The 21676-nt window shown below is 41.9% G+C and overlaps 1 protein-coding gene across 1 annotated transcript in view; it reads left to right on the top strand.

Annotated features, from left to right (window-relative positions):
* The window catches only part of ADAM12 (ADAM metallopeptidase domain 12), a 1097024-nt gene that overhangs the window by 887557 nt on the left and 187791 nt on the right, over positions 1-21676 (top strand). The window contains exon 13 of the mRNA XM_082269366.1: positions 20621-20710. Within this exon, the coding sequence (XP_082125492.1) occupies positions 20621-20710 (90 nt within the window). The remainder of the gene's footprint in view (positions 1-20620; positions 20711-21676) is intronic.

Genomic DNA, 21676 nt, shown 5'->3' with positions numbered 1-21676 from the left:
GCAGATCTTGCGCAGGGGGGAAAAGGGGGGAAAGTTGGTTGATCCTTGCGAAAAGTGACCGAGAGGGGGAATCCCCATAGGTAAATCCGAGCTGACGCGCCTGTTCCAGGAGAGGATGTAGGAGGGCTCTTCTTTGTAATGTCACCTTAGAGAGATCAGGCAGAATCCTTATGAGTGCACCGTCAAAGTCCACTTCTCCCAAACTCCACGGAGGAAAGTCTCCTTGTGCGCATAGTGGTGGATCCGGCATATCACATCCCTTGGTCTATTTGGGTCAATGGATCGGGGCCCCAAGGCCCTATGAGTCCAGTCAAATTCCAGCCTGTCTGGGAGCGAGTCACCCAATATCTTGTGGAAGATTGCTCTTGCTGTTTCGGGCTACTCTGGTACGTTATTGCGCCGACTCTGGTCCTCCAAGTCCTCCATGTGCAGCTGAAGCGACACCTCGTTCTCAGGATGTGAGTCTTTTAGGGACTCCAGGGCTGCTGCCTTCCCCTCCACGGATGCCAAAGATGACTGCTGTTAGTCGGCAAAACTATTTCTGCACCTCTCCCCTCACCTCCCGTATGTCTTTGCTGTGTTTTTTTTCCAGGCGACTGATCAGTGCCTCAATATCTGCCTTGGTCGGGAGGGCTTAGAGAATTGACCGCAGCTCGGCATCCACCTGGAGGGTCAGGGATACGGGGTGAGGCCCTATTCTCCCTATTGGAACACTGCCGGAGTGTCCGAGCAAGTCTCAGAAGTGTGGGAGGCAGCAGGGGAGGCCGCCACAGTCCAAGGCCTGCTGTAGGGAGCCGCGTGGATCTGCCATCTTGCTCCTTGTATTGCGCTTCTTTGTGAAGATCATAGTGGTTAGGATGGATCAGAATAAGCTGGGGATTGGCAGGAGACGGCCGGGAGCTCAGGAGACGCACGTCTCTACTCGGCCATGTCCAGACCACACCCCTCCATTCCTGTAGTTTTAAGACGTAGATGGGCACAGGAAGTCACTTTGAGGCCACAGCACCATTTTTATACTAGAAGTCAAATGCATGCTGAAAAAAGTGTGCATTAGGTTTTCCCATTAAAGAAATAAAAGCCCAAAACTTTTAGGTTCACAACAGCAAGCTGTGGTGATATATTCAGATATAGGATAGGAAGCATAAAACCTTTATGCGGAGGAAAGAAAAGCTATAAAAATGTCTGTGCTTGGATCATGTTTGCATATTTGTACTATTTAGGCAGTTGGGAGCCTAACCAAGCAGATTGAAGAAGCAGATAAAGAACTTTGCTACACAGAAATGAGACAAAATAAGTTACATTTAAAACTAAACAACATTAGGAGAAGTGCAAGTATTTTTGTTTTCAAACAGAATACCCTGAGCCGCTTCACACTACCACGACCAGAAAGTCGCCCCATGAAGGAGCGACTTTTTAGCAGAGACTTACAAGACACTTAAATGATAGGCGACTTTGTCTGTGGGGAATGCCTGGCTAATCTTTTTCTTCTTCCTGGAAAGTCTGATCACAGTCGCTTGAAAATAGATAAGGATCCGACTTAGAGGCGACTCCCATTGAAGTCTATGTGCACAAGTCGGATAGAGGTTGCCTTAAAGTAGTACAGGAACCTTTTCTGAAGTCGGAGCGACTTCAGTAGTGCATATTAAGACGGCTCTCATTAATTTACATTGAATTTGTAATGACAAGAGACTTGGGGCGACTTGAGGGCACACAAGTCGCACCCCAAGTCGGAGTAGTGTGAACCGGCTCTTAATATCAATGTTTACTACTTTTTCCTCTGACCTGTCCACAAAGATGTGTATGCATTTTGCAATAATATTATATCCCACCCTCCTAATTGATTATAGAGAATCTTTGGTAGTGGCTAGGAGGTTGCTTTACTAAAGGCAAATAGGCTGTTCATTTTGCAAGGGAATTTTCCCCAGAGCTTAGAGAATGTGGTTACATTTCACTTTGCAAAGAATTTCCAATCAAGTGCAAGAAGAGGAAAAACAGCATTTTTGCTTGCACGCGATTGGATGATGGAAGTCCGTAGAGCTTCCCCTCATTTACTAAGCTGTGAGGCAACTTCCCTTGCAAAGTGAACGGTCTATTTGGCTGTAGTAATTCAACCCCATTGGGGCTGTCTTAACTACAAATCATTGTGAAGCAAAAGAAGGAAAGATTTTGCTGTTTGATAGAAACAACTTTTTTGGTTCTTTTTGTTTTTAGCTCAGATCTTTTTAAATATCAGAAGAAGTGGCCAATAAAGCCCATTTTTTTTTTTTTTTTTTGTAATGCTTCTACATATGTATGACTACTAGAGCAATGGGCAACATATACAAAAGGAGTAGTGAACAACAGAGGAAACATTTGTTACAGCAACCATTCAAATTTCTTGTTTCATTTTTCCAACAGCTCACTTGGTAACTCTGCATAATGTCTAACATTTCCATTTTTTTCTGCTCTAATTTTTAGACATCAGTCTCTTTTATCTCCTTCTTTTTTGCACAGCATGGTTGTTTCCTGAAAATAGACTCTGGTTATGCTATGTGCTCAGTTTAGATGTAAATAGTGCTCAGCAGAGTCCTTTAAATAAACATAGCTTTTTTAGTTTGCAGTAAAAAATTGCTGTTCGGCTATATTTTTGAGTAACTATTTAAATCCACTGTAGAAACCCTTGGCGGTGTGTTCACTCGTGGAATAAGAAAGACTTTTAAGGGATTACATACACTTCTGTCTATAAAAAGGAAATGTTTTAGGTTCCTTGTTTTTATGCATTATCGTGTTTATTTGACACATTTTATGTGTATAACTTTGCAGCCTACACTTGTTCCTAAGCCTATAATAAGGCTTAACTGTTGGTACAGTGAATATTTCCTAAAATTGCACTGTTTAGGACAGGGATCTTCAAACTACGGCCCTCCAGCTGTTGCGGAACTACATATCCCATGAGGCATTGTAAAACACCGACATTCACAGACATGACTAGGCATGATGGGAATTGTAGTTCCTGAACAGCTGGAGGGCCGTAGTTTGATGACCCCTGGTTTAGGAGATGATCACAGTTTAAGCAGCTGGTGACGTCCCCAGCGCATGCGCACTGCATTCTGCAGTAATAGCACACTGTGTCATCAGTTCAGAACGCTTTGTCGCAATTGTGACACTCGTGTGCATTCACAGGAGTGAGGTCATTATGATCCAGCTATTCAAATGGCCAGAGAGAGTGAACCCAGAAGGAAGACTGGGTAAAGATGGAAGCACTGGCAGCAGTGACAGCGCACTGCTAAAGGGCTTCATTTTTCAGGTAAGTCTGCCATAATGTGCTTTATGACAACCCGCAGGGGGGGGGCATTTTTTTCTTATTTGAAAACAATGTTTACTACCATGTTACATTACAGTGACTTGAAAAAGTATTTATACCCTTTGGAATTTTCCACATTTTGTCATGTTACAACCAAAAAATGTAAATGTATTTTATTGGAATTTTATGTGATGAACCAACACAAAGTGGCACATAATTGTGAAGTGGAAGGAAAATGATAAATGGTTTTCAAAATGTTTTACAAATATGTGAAAAGTGTGGCGTGCATTTGTATTCAGCCCCCGAGTTAACACTTTGTAGAACCACCTTTCCCTGCAAGTCTTTTTGGGTATTCTCTACCAGCTTTGCACACCCAGAGAGTGACATTTTGGCCCATCCTTCTTTGCAAATTAGTTCACATCTGTCAAATTGGATGGAGGGCGTCTATGAACAGCAATGTTCAAGTCTTGCCACAGATTCTCAATTGGATTTAGGTCTGGACTTTGACTGGGCCATTCTAACACATGAATATGCTTTGATCTAAACCCATTCCATTGTAGCTCTGGCTGTATGTTTAGGGTCGTTGTCCTGCTGGAAGGAGAAACATCACCCCAGTTTCAAGTCTTTTGCAGACTCTAACAGGTTTTCTTCGAAGATTGCCCTGTATTTGGCTCCATCCTTCTGTCTAACAACTCTGAACAATTTCCCTGTCCCTGCTGAAGAAAAGCATCCCCAAAACATTATGCTGCCACCACCATCATTCATGGTGTGGAAGGTGTGTTTAGGGTGATGTGCGGTGTTAGTTTTCCACCACACGTAGCGTTTTGCTTTTAGGCCAAAAAGTTAAATTTTGGTCTTATCTGACCAGAGCACCTTCTTCCACATGTCCCCCACATGGCTTCTCACAAACTGCAAACTGTGGACAGATTCTCCCACCTGATCTGTGGATCTCTGCAGCTCCTTCAGAGTTACTTTGGGCCTCTTGGCTGCTTCTCTGAACAATGTTCTCCTTGCCGGCCTGTCAATTTGGTTTGCAGTTGTGCCATACTCTTTCCCTTTTCTGGTGATGAATTGCACAGTGCTCCAATGAGATGTTCAAAGCTTGGGATATTTTTTCATAACTTAACCTTGCATTACCATTTAAGGACCAAGCCTATTTTTGACACAACGTTGTTTACAAGGTAAAATCAATATTTTTTCCTAGAAAATTGCTTAGAACCCCAAAACATTATATGTATTTGTTTTTTTAGCAAAGACTCTGGAGAATAAAATGTTGGTCTGGTCGTTGCAATATTTTATGTCACACGATATTTGCGCAGCATTTTTTTAAACGCAATTTTTATGGAAAAAATACACTTCACTGAATTTAAAAAAACTAAACAGTAAAGTTAGTCCAATTTTTTTGTATATTGTGAAAGATGATGTCACACCAAGTAAATATATACCTAACATGTTACGATTTAAAACTGTGTACACTCGTGGAATGGTGACAAACTACAGTACTTAAAAATCTAGTTACAGAGGAGATTTTTTGGTAGAATTATTTCTCTTGCTCTGACGATCGGAGCGATACCTCAAATGTGTGATTTGAACACTGTTTACATTTGCGGGTGCGATATTTGTATGCGTTTTCTTTGGTGCGCAAGCACACAGGGATGGGGGCACTTTACATTTTTTTTTCCTATTTATTTTATTTTTTCACTGTTCCTTTTAAAAAAAAAAAAAAAAAAGTCTGATCACTTTTATTGATGTCACATGGAATGTAAACATCCCTTGTGACAGTAATAGGCAGTGACAGGTACCCCAAATCCCTCCTTTGCACTTAAAAGTATTCAAAGCAACAAAATTGATGTTTTTGAATACAGTCATTTTTTTTTAAATCTGCACCATTGGCAGCTGAGTAAACCTGGATGTGACGTTGTGACGTCGCTTCCGGGTTACTTCATCGGAGTCCCAAATCTGGCTTCATTCAGGACTCTGACCAGGCGGCTGGTCACTCGGGTCTCCCGGTGAGAGAAGAGACGCGGGCAGAGTGATGGAAGGCGGCGGGGGACTTTCCCTCCCGCTCCTGCTCCTTGTGATAACGGCCGAGCGGCTGCTGAGCCGCATCAGTTGTTATTATCAAAAACCAACCGCCAGTTCTAAAAAATCTCTAGCTGCAGGCATTACCCCGGTACAACCACTTCTTCAAGTCGACGTACGGGTACATCCGTTTGCGGGAAGTGGTTAAACTTCAACACAACTTTATCCCTGTCCTGTCTGGTGTGTTTCTTGGCCTTCATGTTGCTGTTTGTTCACTAAGTTTCTCTCTGAGGGCTTCACAGAAGAGCTGTATGTATACTGAGATTAAATTACACACAGGCGGACTGTATTTACTAATTAGGTGACTTCTGAAGGCAATTGGGTCCACTAGATTCTAGTTAGAGATATAAGAGTAAAGGGGGGCTGAATAAAAATGCACACCACACTTTTCAGATATTTATTTGTAAAAAGAATTGAAAATGATTTATTGTTTTCCTTCAGCTTCACAATTATGTGCTACTCTGTGTTGGTCTATCACATAAAATCCCCATAAAACACATTTACATTTTTGGTTAGACCATGACTAAATGTGGAAAATTTCAAGGGGTATGACAACTTTTTCAAGGCACTGTACATGCTCTGTATGTGTTCTTCTTGAAAGTGAGTCTTTCTGTGTTAAAACATACTCATAGTGGCTGATTTATTCAAACTGGAGAAGAGGAAATGAGCTCCTAACTGAAAGTGGTTCTAAAGGCTGAAGGTTTTTTACTTTCATGCATTCTATGCATGAAGGTAAAACTCCTTCCATGTGCTGCTCCCCCCACAGCCTCCCTAATACTCACCTGAACCTCTTCTCGATCCAACGATGTGCACAGGAGCCTCGGCTGTCCCTGTTTTCTCTCTCTCCTCATTGGCTAAAGCAGCAGCAGGAGCCATTGGCTCTGTTTATCACAGCTTTTAATCACAGCCAGTGAGCGAATGAGGAAAGGGGGGGTGGGGGCAGGGAGAAAGCATGCACCAGTGCCCCTATTGCAAGAAGCTTTCTATTGTGGGCACTGGTCAAGGGGGAGGAGCCAGGATCGCCGGCGAAGGACCCCGAGAAGAAAAGGACTGAGGCTGCTCTGTGCAAAACCATTACACAGAGCAGATAAGTATGACTTTTTTTTTTTTTTTTTTTTTTAAACTTTATTATCACTTGAAGTGGCTGCCATTGTTACTGATCCCATTTCCCATTTAATTTTTTTCATTAAACAAAAGATGAAACTTGGTTAGTTGCAGTTGAAGACAACTTGTGTTTATTTTCTTTATTTTAATAAATCCAACCTCTAGTCTGTTGTAGGTGGTACTTTTCATCCCTACACAAAATTTCTTCATAAAGTAGATTTTTATTGTATGTTGTATTTCTACTATTCTTTGGATATTGCCATGTTTCTTTTAAATTCTATTTTATGGAAAAGATTTAGGCCACATGCACGCTAAGAATTTAGCCTGTATGCTGCCTATCCCAGCATTTTTGTGGTGGTGGAAGATAATAAATGACACAGATGGCCGTTTTCTTCTGGTTAAAGGGGATCTAGAAGGCTCCCTAGTGACGCTCCTTACCTACTATGATCCAAATAAGGATCAGTTGTCCTTCTTTCAAACCCTATTCCAACAACTGTCCCCCCTCTTCGAGGGCACACTCTTGGCGGACGGGGACTCCAATATCACCCTAGACTCCTCTGTGGATAAGATTTGTCACCCGGGATCAAAAATTTTGAAGCCCACAAAATTGGGCACTTAATTTGCAAAACTGCTGCATGACAATGACTTGGTAGACATTTGGGGGGAATTTAATTCTACACAACGTGACTATACTCATTACTCCACTTGACTTCACACCCGCAAACACAGAAAGATCTTAGAGACCCCTGGTCTGATCATTCCCCGGTAATGGTCCTCCTCTCCTTTTTGTGAAGCTCCATGGCCTCCTATACCTGGCGTCTAAATTAATCACACCTTCGCAATCTGGCTACTTGCCTTGATATCCAAATTGCTCTGAAGGAGTACTTCTCCCTGAATGACCCAGCACATACCTCCCCATTGTGCACCTGGGCCGCTCACAAGGCCACGGTCAGGGGTATTTTGATTCAGATGGCTGCTAGGTATAAGAGACACTATAATACTTTGCTGAAACAAAAAAAGGAAGATGACCTATCTGCCCTACTCAAAGAACCTAAATGTAACCCCCCCCCCCCCCAGTTGGAGTTACGTAGTAAGATTCAGGCCGCTCGTTTGGAATTAGATGTTTGTCTTACTACAAAGGCAGAAAAACAAGTGCGCTTGACAAAGGCTAGGTTCTACTGCCAAGTGGACAAACGGAGTAAACTTTTAGCGACAAGGCTTGCCCCTAGACGCCCCCCTAATCACATTCCAAAGCTTAGGAAACCGGATGGCACCTTTACCCAAAATTCTAAGTCGGTTTTGCGGGGATTTCAAACCTACTGAACAAATTTATATAACGACAAGAATTTTACTGGTCAGCAAGAGTTTCATGACTTTGTCAACCAGCTCCCCGTTCCAGCCCAACAGATGAACACCTTTTAGATAAGGAAATTAGAGGAGGTATTGGCGGCCATTAAACAGGACCCACTGGTCAAAGTGCTGGGCCCAGATGGATTTACAATCATATACTAAAAAAAAAAAAATGTGGCTTTATTGGCCCGCTCCTTAGTAAAATTCTTTAAAGCCATCCAAAAGGGTTAACCAATAGATGTAGATTCTAATACAGCATTTTATTACTCTCATCCCTAAACCCCACAACTACCGACCCATACCCTTAATTAATACTGATCTAAAAATCATTTACCAAAATTCTGAAAAATAGGCTGTTGACGTTTTTAACTAGCTACATACATTATGACCAGGTGGGATTTTTCCTGCATAGACAGCCTGCCAACCAGGTCCGTAGAGCAATTGACCTCATATCTGTACTAGAAAAAAACATTGGGATAGAAAAAGGCGGGGCTTTGCAGGCCAGTGGGAGTAGAAGGATCAAAAGCAGAACCAATTGTAAAATCAAAGATACATTTTATTGATATAACAAGTAAAAAACAAGCATGGGTTGCCATGCATGTATGATAGCAACAAAATAACATACAAAATTGTTAAAATCAAAATATATAACGTCACTGTTTGTATAGAAACATATCCCACAAGGGGATTACAGCGAAAAACAAAGCCTGTGTAGGTAGAAGATGGGTCTCAAGCTGGATTCGGTCACGGTAGGTCCCCAGCAAGCCGACGCGTTTCGCTTAAGGCTTCCTCAGGGCCTGAGAGACCATAACAGACCGATGTTTCCTTTTTAGCAGTGACTTGTGTTAAGCGACAGGGCTGTAGCGATGCATAAGCTGTTCGGAAGATAATACTTCCGTATTCACCATACAGAATCTATATAGGCATCAAAGGAAAATCTCTTGCATTAAATCCGATATATTGGGTCCCAGCTGTGTCATCAAGGTCAAGGCTGCTAAAGATGGCTCCACTCTAGCGTCTTGGGGTACAATCACCCCTCAGCAAGTAATTATCCTCTTCCTGGTTTATTCATCCATATGTGCGATCACCCCCAGATACAATCAATCTAGTGTTTATATTGCAATAGTTTAAGCCAGGCTCAAGGGACCTTTATCTGTGCAGTTTGTAGGAGGTATATCCCCAAACTTGTCCTAAATGACGGCAGAGTTGACCTCTCCTCAGACTGAAGGGTGCTCCAGGCAGGGAAATAGGACCTATGCAAACATCTATTCCAATTATATGGACCCACGGTCCTGGGCTATCCAAGCCCTCTGTATTGTCATATGCTCACCGCCTGCCTAATCTGTACTAGACTCCTTCTGGGACGGCGCTGCATATAGGACTGGAATGCTGCTGTTACTAAACATTCGTAAAACTTTTGATTCACTCTCATGGCCCTTTCTTTTCCGGGTGCTCTTGAGATGGGACTTCGTTCCCAAGTTCTTGGCCTTGCTGCATTCATTATATAGCTCACCCACAGCCCAAATAGTTCTGCAAGGCCATAGATTCGGTCCGATACCCATCTTGTCAGGCACTTTGCAGGGATGTCCGTTATCTCCCAAACTGTTTATCATAGCCATCGAAACTCTTGCAATAGCGATACATCAAAACCCAGACATTTTGGGGATAGAGAGTGGGGGGAGGAGCCATAAGTGTGCTCTATTTGCAGGCGATCTAATGTTGTTCATCACCTCCCTTCACACTATTCTACCAAATTTATTGTCTCTTCTGAACGGTTTTGGGAAAATTTCAAGGCTTATAGTTAATCATGATAAATCAGAGGCAATGAATATTAATTTGCCAACCCCAATTTTACAGACTATCCAGACCCAATACTCTTTTCAGTGGCAGCAGACATCCCTTTCCTATTAAGGAATCTGGCTGACCCGATGTATCCTCTCTTTACAAGGCCAATTACCGGCTTTTGTTTACTAAGCTATTAGAAGATGTGAAGGCTTGGTCTGATGTGAGTTTGTCATGGATGGGTAGATTTACCTCAGTGAAAATGACAGTCCTGCCCAGGCTACTATATTTTTTTCACACTCTGCCTCTCCAGGTCCCTGTTAACGCCCCATGACAGTTTCAATCAAAAATTCTCCAATTTATCTGGGGAACCAAAGTTCCCAGAATAGCACGGGCCATGATGCATGTTCCTAAGGAAATGGGTGGACTAGGCGTGCCCACGTTAGAAAATACTACTTGGCTGAACAGCTCACCCAATTTTGTCCACTTTTGACAAAATATGGTCCCCTTGGCTTGCCTATTTACAGGTCCTAAATGAACAAAGCTGACTATATGGATAACTATTAGAGGATCTCCAGATAGATTCACTTTTTTTTTTTCTTTTCCCTCTTCCTACCTCTTCTGCTGTTCCCCTGAGTCTAGCCAGCCTTGGCATCATGCTCTAACAGGTCTCTTTTTCTTTTCTCAACTAAGCAACTCATGTTTACAGTTGAGGAACTGGAGCCCCCTCTAAGGGACTGTTCTATTGCTTGGTAATGGGAAATACTTAAGAAGCTATAATCACTTGATTGAGGTCTTTCCCTTTTTTTAGACCTATTCACCGTGAATACACTTTAGTGAGGTCTCAACCTCAAAATTCTTATGATCTATTGTTCTATACTCTGATTTAAAGGGCAGTCGTCTGGATGGCTACCTCGACCTTGTTGTTTTATATTCTATCTATAGCTCAATGCTTGTCTACTTTGTTTATTTATGTTGGTGTCCATGTGTTCACCCCTGGACTTATGCAAGATCTAGCCCATCTAACCATCTACCAAGCCTCCCTGTTTTTATTTTGGTCGATTTTTCCCTCCCCCTCACTTATTCACCATTTCTTGTTGAAGGTACAGAACATGGGAGGATTGTTTGCTGTTCTGTGAAACACTCCCTTACATCTTGCTCTTTTCAAAATACTAATAAAAAATGATTGAAACAGAAATACAGGAACACTGTAGATCAGATAGCACTGACTAGTACAGCTGTTGAGCCTAAATAGTTCATTTGGTACTACGGTAGTATCAGCGGTAGGTGTGCGCGCATATGTGCACGGCTGTGCAAAGAAAAACGGGCACCCACAGGCCTGCGCTTTGCATCTGTATGCACCTTGGAGCTTCACTTGTACTATGGCCAGCACTTCCCTGACACATTCTAGCCCTTCTCAAATTAATTAAAGAAATAATTTCCCGGAAGAGCAGTGGTTTATGTTTCTCAAAAGAGTAACAACAAAATGAGAAAAATCATTATTCTGTGTTTAAAAAGATTCAGAGCTTTGTTTAGGATTTATACTCATGTTGAAGTTAATTTAATGCTTGCCAAGATGGTTGTGGAATTATTAACACAAAAAGACACTACTCTTGAAAATAAGTTATCATGTTATAGTGATGGGACTTTATTTTACAATGCTGGAAAACACAGGCCCGAATGTAGGCCTGTTTTTTTTTAACCAGCCGTTGTCCCCGACATTCGGTCTGTGAGTACGGGGCTTTAGGCTAGAGTGGGGAAAGTTTTAACATCTGTCAGGTTTATATCTCTCTCTGTATCCTTACTGGTGATATTTCTCCTCAATAAATGTAAATGTATTGACTTGAGTCAGGCAGTCAGATCTGAACATGTGCGGCCTACTAAAGTTCGAGCCACCCTAGGTTTTGTCAGGTGCTTATAGATAATATAATCTTAGAAGTCACCTGACTGTGAGTTGTTTTAAATTTTGTTGTGTATTTTTATGGTAATTCTTGATGAGCATTACTGTACATAAAGTAGATAATTCAACAGAATGGGTGCATGATCCTGTTTTTGGCAGCTCCATAACTTCAGATGAAGCAATTTTTCAAGAAGTTTTTAGACTTCTTGGACCACTTGTATGTGCCTAGTTTTGTTATAGTTTAAACTTTTGCTCATTCATTGATCCAAAGTTAAGTTTTCCAGGGTAACAATTCAGAAACATTCCTTCCCTAGTTGGATTTCCAAGTGTAACCTGGTTGGTTGCTTTGAATTATTGCTCTTTGCACATCATCAATACTCTTTGCAATGTTTAAAAAAAATCATATACGTGCCAATTCACCTGCTAATAAATTTGAAACTAAGCATCCTGAAAGAAGTCTAAAACCGGAATGTTATACGAAATGTCTGATATAACCTGCGCTCATTACATTATATTGCTTTTGCTGCTATACCTGCGGCCTGATGACTTATGAGCAGTCATTGCTCTCTGCATGTAAACGTTGAAAATATATTTCATTTTAGTTGATAGGGCACTAAACAGCCATCATTTACATGCACAGGATCATCGCTCTTTTCTCAAATGCGCCTGTGTTTCAGCAAACTGAGGAAATTACTCATATGGCCAAGTGGATGAATTAGTTTAGATTGCAGAAAGATGTTCAGGTTTCAGCAGACTGTGTCAAGCGGAGACAACCAATAAGAAAGGAAAAAAATGTAGGAGATTTTTTTTTTAAATGTTACTGGGTTTAATTTCCAGCTCTGCCTCTCTGACTGGAAAGGGGGTAATTTAACATGACAAAGCAAGGTATCTTTATGTTACATCGCTGCTTAACAGTGTGAGGCCAACATTATAAAATGCACTGCAGAGGCATACATCTAGCTTTGTGGCAGCTCTGCCACTTACTCTGATTACATCTTACCCATTGTTTTCCTCTTTCTCTTGTGAGCTTTTACCAAGTAAACAGCTGTGTGTAGAAAATGCACTGTAAATGGGTCAAAGGAAGAATTCACATAAGGCAATAATGTCTGCACAAAAGGAACAAATACTATAAATATTTGGAAAATGTAGCAGCTGTGACTTAGCTGCAATCATTCCCCATACCAGAGTTCTCTGTTGGCCGCTGGGTGTCTTGTTAGGAATACCTTGATCCTAGACAAAAAAGTAAGAAAATGGTCTCAACAGAGCTTTTGAAATAATGGAACTAAGGTACCATTTAAAGGGATATCTCAGGCTCTTACTGCAACCTGTAATGCTGGCTCAGAGTTTTAACTGTGACAGGTAGCTTGCCTGTAATGGCATTTTTGTTTTAAATATATACGTCTGATAAATGCTGAAGTATTTTATTATTTGCTATAATTATTCTTTCTCGCTCTAATTTAACACTACAGTAAAAAACTCCTAAAGCTAAAGCAAACCTGTAGATTGTCGGCTATTAACATCCAGGTGTTTGCATGCACATTCACTTCATTTCCCGAGTTACTCAAAAGCTCCAAAACCCCAAGCACTCTATTTGGAAATACCAATCCAATCTTCTGTGGATGTGCTGGACTTCACTTCTTCCTACCTTCCACAGCTCTATGCTTGCTGAGTTTTTAAGGGCCTGTAATAATTGGCTTTTATTTGCATAAAACGAGTTATGTATTCCCATACAAGTCTATAGAAATGCAAAACCTGCTTGAAGCAGGTCAAATGCAGGACAGAATGAGGTCAACTGCAAGTCAAATGCACCTATCATTGATTTCTTAATGATCTCAGAAGCATCTAAAACGGATGTCAGGTTGATGCCATCATTACAAGCCTAATGACAATAAACTATAGCTGCAGCTAACCACAGTGTTTGCCCTCTTGTCCTTCTGCAGGTTTCTTATGTGCAGTAAGACCCCACAGACTTCTCATTCAGCCTCAACTGCTGTGCTGTCTACTTTGCCTACTTACAGTATTCATACCTGATAGTATGTGCACCCTCTCGAAATAAATCTTTTTTCTCGCCCCTGGTCATATGATTTCCCACATAACTGAGGAGAGGAAGTACAAGATTTCACTCAGCAGTGGGCACTTGTGCTGTTGTCAGGTCTACTGTTTCTCTGCATCAAGGAAGGCATTGATCTACATGCCTAGTGTCACAGTGCCCAGTGCTGGTCAATGTTACAGCACAGAGCTCCTGCTGCCACTTTGCAACAGAGAGGGGACAGTGACTCCCCCTTAAGAAACACTGCACCCAAAGCAGCTGCTCTCCATGCCTCTTGCAAGGCCCTGTCCTACCTGAGTGTCTCCTGCATTGGGAAGAAGCCCCATTAATGTATTTGTGGTTCTACTGCACATGTGTGATCCATGAGAATAAGATTTAGGCAAACAAAGGATGTATACTTTGTGGCAAACCATGGCGAACTATGAAATTATGGAGCTGTTTTTTTTTTGGGGGGGGGGGTGAGTTAAGACTCCCATAGACAGCTTGAATGTTGGCCAATTCCTCCTAAATCAACAGAAATTTGATCTGTGAGTGCACCGCCCAGTTTGACCAAAGTAATTTGAAGGATTGACTGAGCCAGGTAGAAAAGTATCAGCTGAACAGTTCCTGCATCCAATCAGATGCAGTCACTGTTCTGCAGCGCCATTGTTTTCAAGTAGCTCTTGGTGCAAGAATACAATACCTGGCAGAGGAGATTCCTCCATTCACGCTGTTGGTGTAGATGGGTAAATTGACTGATTTTTTTTATTCTTGCTCAGCCTGCAGGCTGAAAAATCAAGCCATGTATGTTGGCCATTAGTTAAAGTTTACACGTGCCTCAAGGGTTTGCTTGAAAATATACTTGCGTTTAAAAGTCTATAAGAAAGCTGTTTAAAGTTTTGGCTTTTTTTTTTGGAAACTATTACTGTACATGCTGCCCTTATGAAGCCCTAATGACAGCCCTAGATGCAAACTTTTCATATAATAGTTAATACACTCTCCAAGATATTGATGTCCCATCTAAGTCATGTTTTTTATTAAATGCAAGCCAGACAGAACTGATTACCATGAAATCATGAACCTCTTACTATAATTGGGCATCAATAGAAAATTCAGTTCTTACCATTTAAGAATTATTAAATCCAAGATTAAGTCAGCCTTTATAAATAGGTTTTGTGAGTTTGATTTGATTTTCACCCAAAATAGTTTAAGCATGATTTGTGTGGTGTCAAAGCTCTTAAAATGTGAATGCCATTTTTTCCTTTAACACACAGATAATAAATAGAATCTTTATTGGCTAGGATGTACAGTACTTGGGATTACTCAGTAAGGCAATACACTCAGCAAAGCTGAACAGCCAAGTGCAGCAAACCATAGCCAGCCTGAATTCTTTTTACCAAAGTTTAATCTGTGATGGGTAAATTCTCACTGCTTTCCTGAGTTATTGCATTTTGTAATATGCCCCTGCTAAAGGATTTATGTTCTTGGGATGAATTAAAAAAACATATTTACATTTATTTTCATATACTCCTTCTTTAAAATAATCCCCGGAATTCATAAAACTGGCACAGACAGATTTTGCGAAAGTGTCTCTCGTGTTCTAAAAGTGGTACAGCATGCGCCAAATTCATATACCTGCTTAGAACTTGTACTTGAATTTGGCGCATGCTGCACCACTTTTAGAATGCATATGATCGGGCTTCCCATTCTCCTCTATGGGGAAGTGAATGTCAGTGGACATGTGTCCGCTGACACCCATCTGGCAACTGACCTGGCAAGATCCACTGAAAACGTTCGCCAGCCGTCCAGTGGGTCAGATAGGATGAAAACGGACAGGCTGTCCCTTTTCCTCAAATCTCCCCATAGAGGAGAGTGTGACTCTGACAGGTCCGCCTCTGCACAGTGAGCGGAGACGGACATGTCATCCGCCTGCACAGTGGGGATCAACGGAGCAATCCCAGCTGAGCTAGCAGAGTCCACCGAGCAGATCCGCCCCGTGAGAAAGGGGCCTTGGGGGAACAAGTTTAAACTGTTAAGGTTAATTACACTGAGAGAAAAAAATACCCGGATTAAAGTGTATTTAAACCCTAACAATGCACATCTTGGTCGATTAAATATACCATTGAAAAGTTTGTTATATCTGTTAGATAAGTAAAAAAAATCTCATCCTGCCAGAAATGTTGTTTGCTTCCTGTGCTATCTTCAGTGTTATTTCCAATAGTGTTATCAGCCCAGCCCAGTTCACCTTTGTGAACTACAAGACACCTCCTCTTTATGTTATGTAGAAGAAGTAAGGCAGAGTTGTTCTGTAGCCCTAAAAACACTTTCTGTCCTAGGATGACAACGCTGCTCCCACAAAGTTACAGTACAGCATGTGAGAGTTGCCACCGTAGGACAGGAAGTATTACTGGCAAGATCATTAGGTGAAAAAAAAGTGAAAATAAGCCTGAAAAAGAAAACTAACGCAACTACCATATCTAAGTACAGGTAAGGTAAGCTGTAGTCAGTGACCTATGCTGAGAGGATGCCATCAGTCTGCTGAAGGCTGGATGAAGCATTTAGGGCACTTTCACACGCCCGCTCCGCTTGTCCGCAAATCATCCTATTTTATTGCGGATGATTTGCGGACATAATGTAAGTCAATGGCATTGCGGATGTCAGCGGAATACCATCCGCTGACATCCGATTTTCTTCCTTTCGGTTCTGTTCCGTTTTTTGGAACGGAACAGAACCCTATTTTTCCTCCGTGGAAAAAACGGAAAGGAAGGAAAATCGGATGTCAGCGGTGTCATCCGCTGACATCCGCAATGTCCATAGACTTACATTATGTCCGCATATCATCCGCAAACGGATGGGATGATATGCGGACATGCGGAGCGGATGACAAAACTGTCATCCGCTCCGTGAAAAAAAAAAAAAAGTCCCGCAGCGGATAAGATCAGCGGAGCAGCCGTGTGAAAGAGCCCTTAATCAGTTTCTTTCCCCTATTCATCAGACTGCCACATCGTAACTTTGTAGCAAGTCACAAGGTGAGAGGGTGCAGCAGAGGCAGATTTGTATCAGGCATTTGGGAACATGGTCAAGAAATGCACAGGCACCAGAATTGAAAAGGCTTTCACCTCTGAGCCAGCATTTCAATCCAAGAAGCTGATGCAGAATAGTATCTGAACAAAAATTGCTTTGTCCTTCAGGAAAGAATAGCAGATCGTCAGTAACAGTGTTTTAAACTCTGAAGAGTTAATAAATACCTTTAATTGTTACCGTTACACAATACTTATCATGCATGGACTTAACATGAAAAATATATCTGATGCAAGGTCCAGTTTAAAAAAATGGGTTACAGCACTGCAAGGCCATAAACGAACCAGAAGGCACACGCACCTAATGCATTACCAAAAACCTAATTTTACAGCAGTGTGTACACCTGAATGGCGTACACAGTCACCCCTGACCAATACAGAAATAAATTACTGCCGCAATTATCCAATCACCACGGTGCCCACATGTGCCCAATGCAATTAAATGCAGCCAGAATTTACTTAGGGATTGTTTTCTGATTGTTCGTGTGCATCAGAGGCTGGACAGTGACTTAATGGGTGTAACTGTAGCCTTGCAGATCCCAATGTCAGGTGTATGCAGCCCTCCTCAGATGGGGAAATCCAAAGTAAACTACAAAACAAAGGAATAAGAAGGCGCACACACCTAGTGCATTACCAAAAACATTTGTTAGAAAAAAAAACAAGACAATGTAGCAACTGGTAAAAGTCAATGTACCACAAGATTCCATACAGTGCGGACGCGCATACTCCAATTGCATCATAGGGGTGTCATGCTGATGCGTTTCAGGGGCACACCCCCTTCCTCAGTGCTAGGCTACCAGGAGTATGTGCGTCCACACTGTATGGCATCTTGTAGTTCATTAGCTTTTACCAGTTGCTATTTTGTGGGTATTCATTTGTAGCAGTTTTTATTGCTAATAAATATTTTTGGTAATGCACTAGGTGTGTGCGCCTTTTGGTTTGTTTGTTTTGTGGTTTATTTTGGATTGCCCATCTGAAGAGGGCTGCATCCGCCTAGCATTGGGAATTGCTGTCGTTCATTTTGTGTGTTAAAATACTTATGTGCTGCTATGTAAAAAAGTAAGTGACAGAAAAAAAAGAAAAACCTAATCACAGCTAGTCATGAATATATGCAAAAAAAAAAAAAAAACTAAATCTATTCATATAGTGGTAGAAAGCAAACAGCAGCAACCATTGATTAGTGACCTCCAACACTAGAAATAGAGCAATAAATCATATAAAAAAATTGTGCCCTTTTTCAATATTAGGCAATTAGTTATATATACATATTAATGATGGTGATATATTGTGCAAAAAGCATGAACAATAACCAAATGTCCAGTTAAAGCTATGTGAAAAATACTAAAAATAAAAAGTCCAAAAAATGTGCACAAACATAAATCCACTTCAAACGTGTAGGTGCTGAAATCCAACAACAAAAACGCTGTTGCTGTGAAGTATATCAAGTAAAAACACTTTTGAAAGGGTGCCAGTGAATTTGAAACCACCACCTTCAGGTGAAATAGCCGCTCACCTTAGGGGATGACTCTTGGGTAGAGTTGAGCGAACACCTGGATGTCCGGGCTAGGCGGTCTGGCCGAACTTGGAAAAAAAAGTCCGGGTTCGTGACCCGGACTTAACCTGAACTTGACCCCGATCCCGAACCCCATTGAAGTCAATAATGATCCGAACTTTTGATCACTAAAATGGCTCTAAAAAAAACATGGAAAGGGCTAGAGGGCTGCAAATGGCAGCAAAAGCTTGTTAAGAGCATGGCAAGTGCTCTGCAAACAAATGTGGATAGGGAAATAACTTAAAATAACATAAAAAACATAAAAATAAAAAAGAATCCTCTTGATCTAGGAGGACGAGGCCCATATGGAGTAGGAGGTTGAGGTGGCGGTGTAGGTGGAAGCGGCGGTGGAGGAGGACGAGGTAGCCAACACTGGTTTTTGTTTTTAATTTTATTTCTTTTTAAATTAGGGTACACCCCAAAAAAGTGAGAAAGATCAAAAATACAACAATGGCTGGGTAAGGCCGGTATACATGTCTATTCTGCACAAGGTACGGACAAGTCCTGTGGGATCCATGCCTGGTTCATTTTATGAGCTTGTTCACATTGGCTCTGGACAGGCGGCTGCGCTTGTCTGTGATAACACCCCCAGCCGTGCTAAATACCCGTTCAGATAATACACTGGCTGCAGGGCAGGCCAGCACCTCCAAGGCGTAAAGGGCAAGCTCAGGCCATGTGCCCAATTTGGAGACCCAGAAGTTGAAGGGGGCAGACCCGTCATTCAGTAAATCTAGGCGTGTGCACACATACTGCTCCACCATGTTGGTGAAATGCTGCCTCCTGCTAAGACGTTCCATATCAGCTGGTGGTGATGCTGCTTGTTGTGGCGTGCTGACAAAACTTTTCCACATTTCGGCCATGCTAACCCTGCCTTCTGAGGTGCTGGCGGTGCCCTGGCTGCGTTGGCGACCTCTTCCTCCTCCTCTGCCTTGGCTTTGTGCTTCCACTGTGCCCCCACTGTCAGGTGGGAATGCCACCAGCAGCGCATTTACCAGCGTGCGCTGGTACTCATGCATCTTCCGATCACGCTCCAGTGAGTGAATTAAGGATGGTACGTTGTCCTTGTAACGGGGATCCAGCAGCGTGGCCACCCAGTAATCAGCACAAGTTACAATTTGGGATATTTCCGGATCTTTCCTTAGAAACCTTATGGGCTGCTGGACTATTTTCCTCCAGAATGGTTATCTCCATGTATAAATATAAAGAGAAGAGGGAGATATCTAGTGCTGTCAGTTTAAAACAGTTTAGTTTATTTAGGTAAAATTCAATGGTACACTCACAGGAGAAGCACATAGAGCTGTGCGGGCTATCATCGTATCTCTCAGTAAGACAGAGTCCTGAGCCAGCTGCCGAGTCACGTTCTGTTCGGAGTCTTCGCCCCCCTATACCCGTTATGTCACACGATCTACATGATTGACTTCATCAGTAGGGGTGGAGATACTGGACGAGCCGGTCTAAATTTATGTGACTCGTAGCTGTTGGGCACGCCCTACAGCATGTCCCCTAACAGCAGAAGTAGCACAGCCACCGCAACACTGAGCTAATGGGGTCACCAAAGATAAATCGAGTCTAAAAAATATTTTAAAAATCTGAGCTTCCATAAGACTATAACTCGGCAGACCGCTCCTTAACCATAATTAAAATACTGCATACAGTATAAATACATAAGATTGCATAATTCAAATACTAAATACAGTAAAAATATTCAAAATACATAAGAGCATCACTCCCAAAATGATATATATAATAGACCTCATAACTAAATACATCAAAATTAACCCTAAGTGTGCTAAAAAAAAGCACAATTATCTATCACTAATAAAACAATATCTACCTCAATGTTTAGTCCCCTCGGCGTTAAGACCTTGGTATCGTAAATCTATATGGATTCACGTCTACTCAAGGCTCTGATAATCTACAGCTGACAACTGCATTCAGCAAATGAAAACAGGGAATGTCTACTATGGCCAAAAGTAATATTATGTCCCTTTTTAGCTACACATCACTGATGATACATATAATCTTGATTATTTGCCTTGTGCATCAGCCTCACTTCTTTGTTACAGTCTTGATTCAGATTTTATTGAAGCGCTATGATTTCATGCCGAATAGCAGCCCACTTAATTTAGAAAATTTGTCCCCATTGCAGTAACTCCATTTGCAGCACATTCCATTTATTCTCATGCAGCAATTAATCTACTACAAACTTTCCAGCCCTAATCGTCATCCTCCCGCAGTTGGCACGGGCTTTTTCCCAGCACAGCCACCTTGGTCTCAAGTTTCATCATTTTTCTTTGAGGTTAGCAAAGGGAGCAGAATCTGAGTAAGTTCGAAATAGCTGTTCCGTGCCCAAGTGAGTTTTGAGGGATGAATAAACTTCATTTGTAGGCACAAAGGAGACATTAAATGCCTATGGAAGTTGTTACGTTTTAATCCTTTCCTCTAAATCTCTTTTCAGGAATGTACCAACCCTTGCTGCAACGCTAGCACATGTCAGCTCGTTCCAGGAGCCGTGTGCGCCCATGGACTATGCTGTGAAGACTGCAAGGTGAGCCTAATTGCAGAAATACTGCACTTAAAGATTGGAATGTGCTGTTTGTTGTACTACTGTGATCAAAATCATTCATTTAGCCCAAGAAAAATTCATGCCCTTCTATTTAGCACTTAAGTTAACATTTTTTTCACATTTCCTACCTTTGAAATATTATTTTTATTTTAGTTATTGTCTTTTGCTGGTTTATGCTATAAATGGTCCAGCCCTCTACATGTCCAATCTTGAGATTTCACATAGACCTTTTTAAATTGATTATAGGAATTTATATAGCCTCGGCAATTTATGCAGAAAGTTACATAGTTGTACAATGTATTTACGTCAGTTCCTGCTCTCAAAGAGCTTACAAGGTCCCTATTTCATACATGCAGATACTAAGGCCTGTTTGGACATGAGCCAATTTACCTACCTGTATATATTAAAGTGGTTTTAAAGGCTCAAAGTTTTTTACCTTCATGCATTTTATGCATGAAGGTAAAAATCCTTCTGCGTGCAGCTCTCCTCTCGGCCCCCTCCCCAGTACTTACCTGAGGCTGATATCCAGTAATGTGCACGAGGACAGCAGCTCTCCCAGGTCTATTCCTCCTCATTGAAAAGAAAGGAAGAGGAGGCGCAAACACCTAGTGCATTACCCGTGGTCAATGTAGCTAATATTTAATAAAAAATGCCAAATGCATACTCACAGACATAAAGATAAAAACATGTTACAAGAATCCACCATGTGTGAACTGGAACAAGTCCTTCAGTCAGGACCGCTAACGCGTTTCGGGGGTCAGGCCCCCTTCCTCATTAACTGAGACAGCAGGGGGGCCATTGGCTCCCACTACTGTCAATCACAGTCAGTGAGCCAATGAGGAGAAATCGGGTTGGGGCCAAGCCACGCTCCATGTGTGAATGCACACTCCGCATCGGCTCAAAAGCCCCCATAGGAAGCTGCTTGCTATGGGGGCACTCTGCTAGAGG

The sequence above is a fragment of the Pelophylax lessonae genome, assembly GCF_965119305.1.
Source record: "Pelophylax lessonae genome assembly, chromosome: 9".
In the NCBI taxonomy this organism is placed as follows: Eukaryota; Metazoa; Chordata; class Amphibia; order Anura; family Ranidae; genus Pelophylax; species Pelophylax lessonae.
Note: the sequence above shows the minus strand (reverse complement) of the source record. Positions and strands in the feature narration are given on the sequence as shown.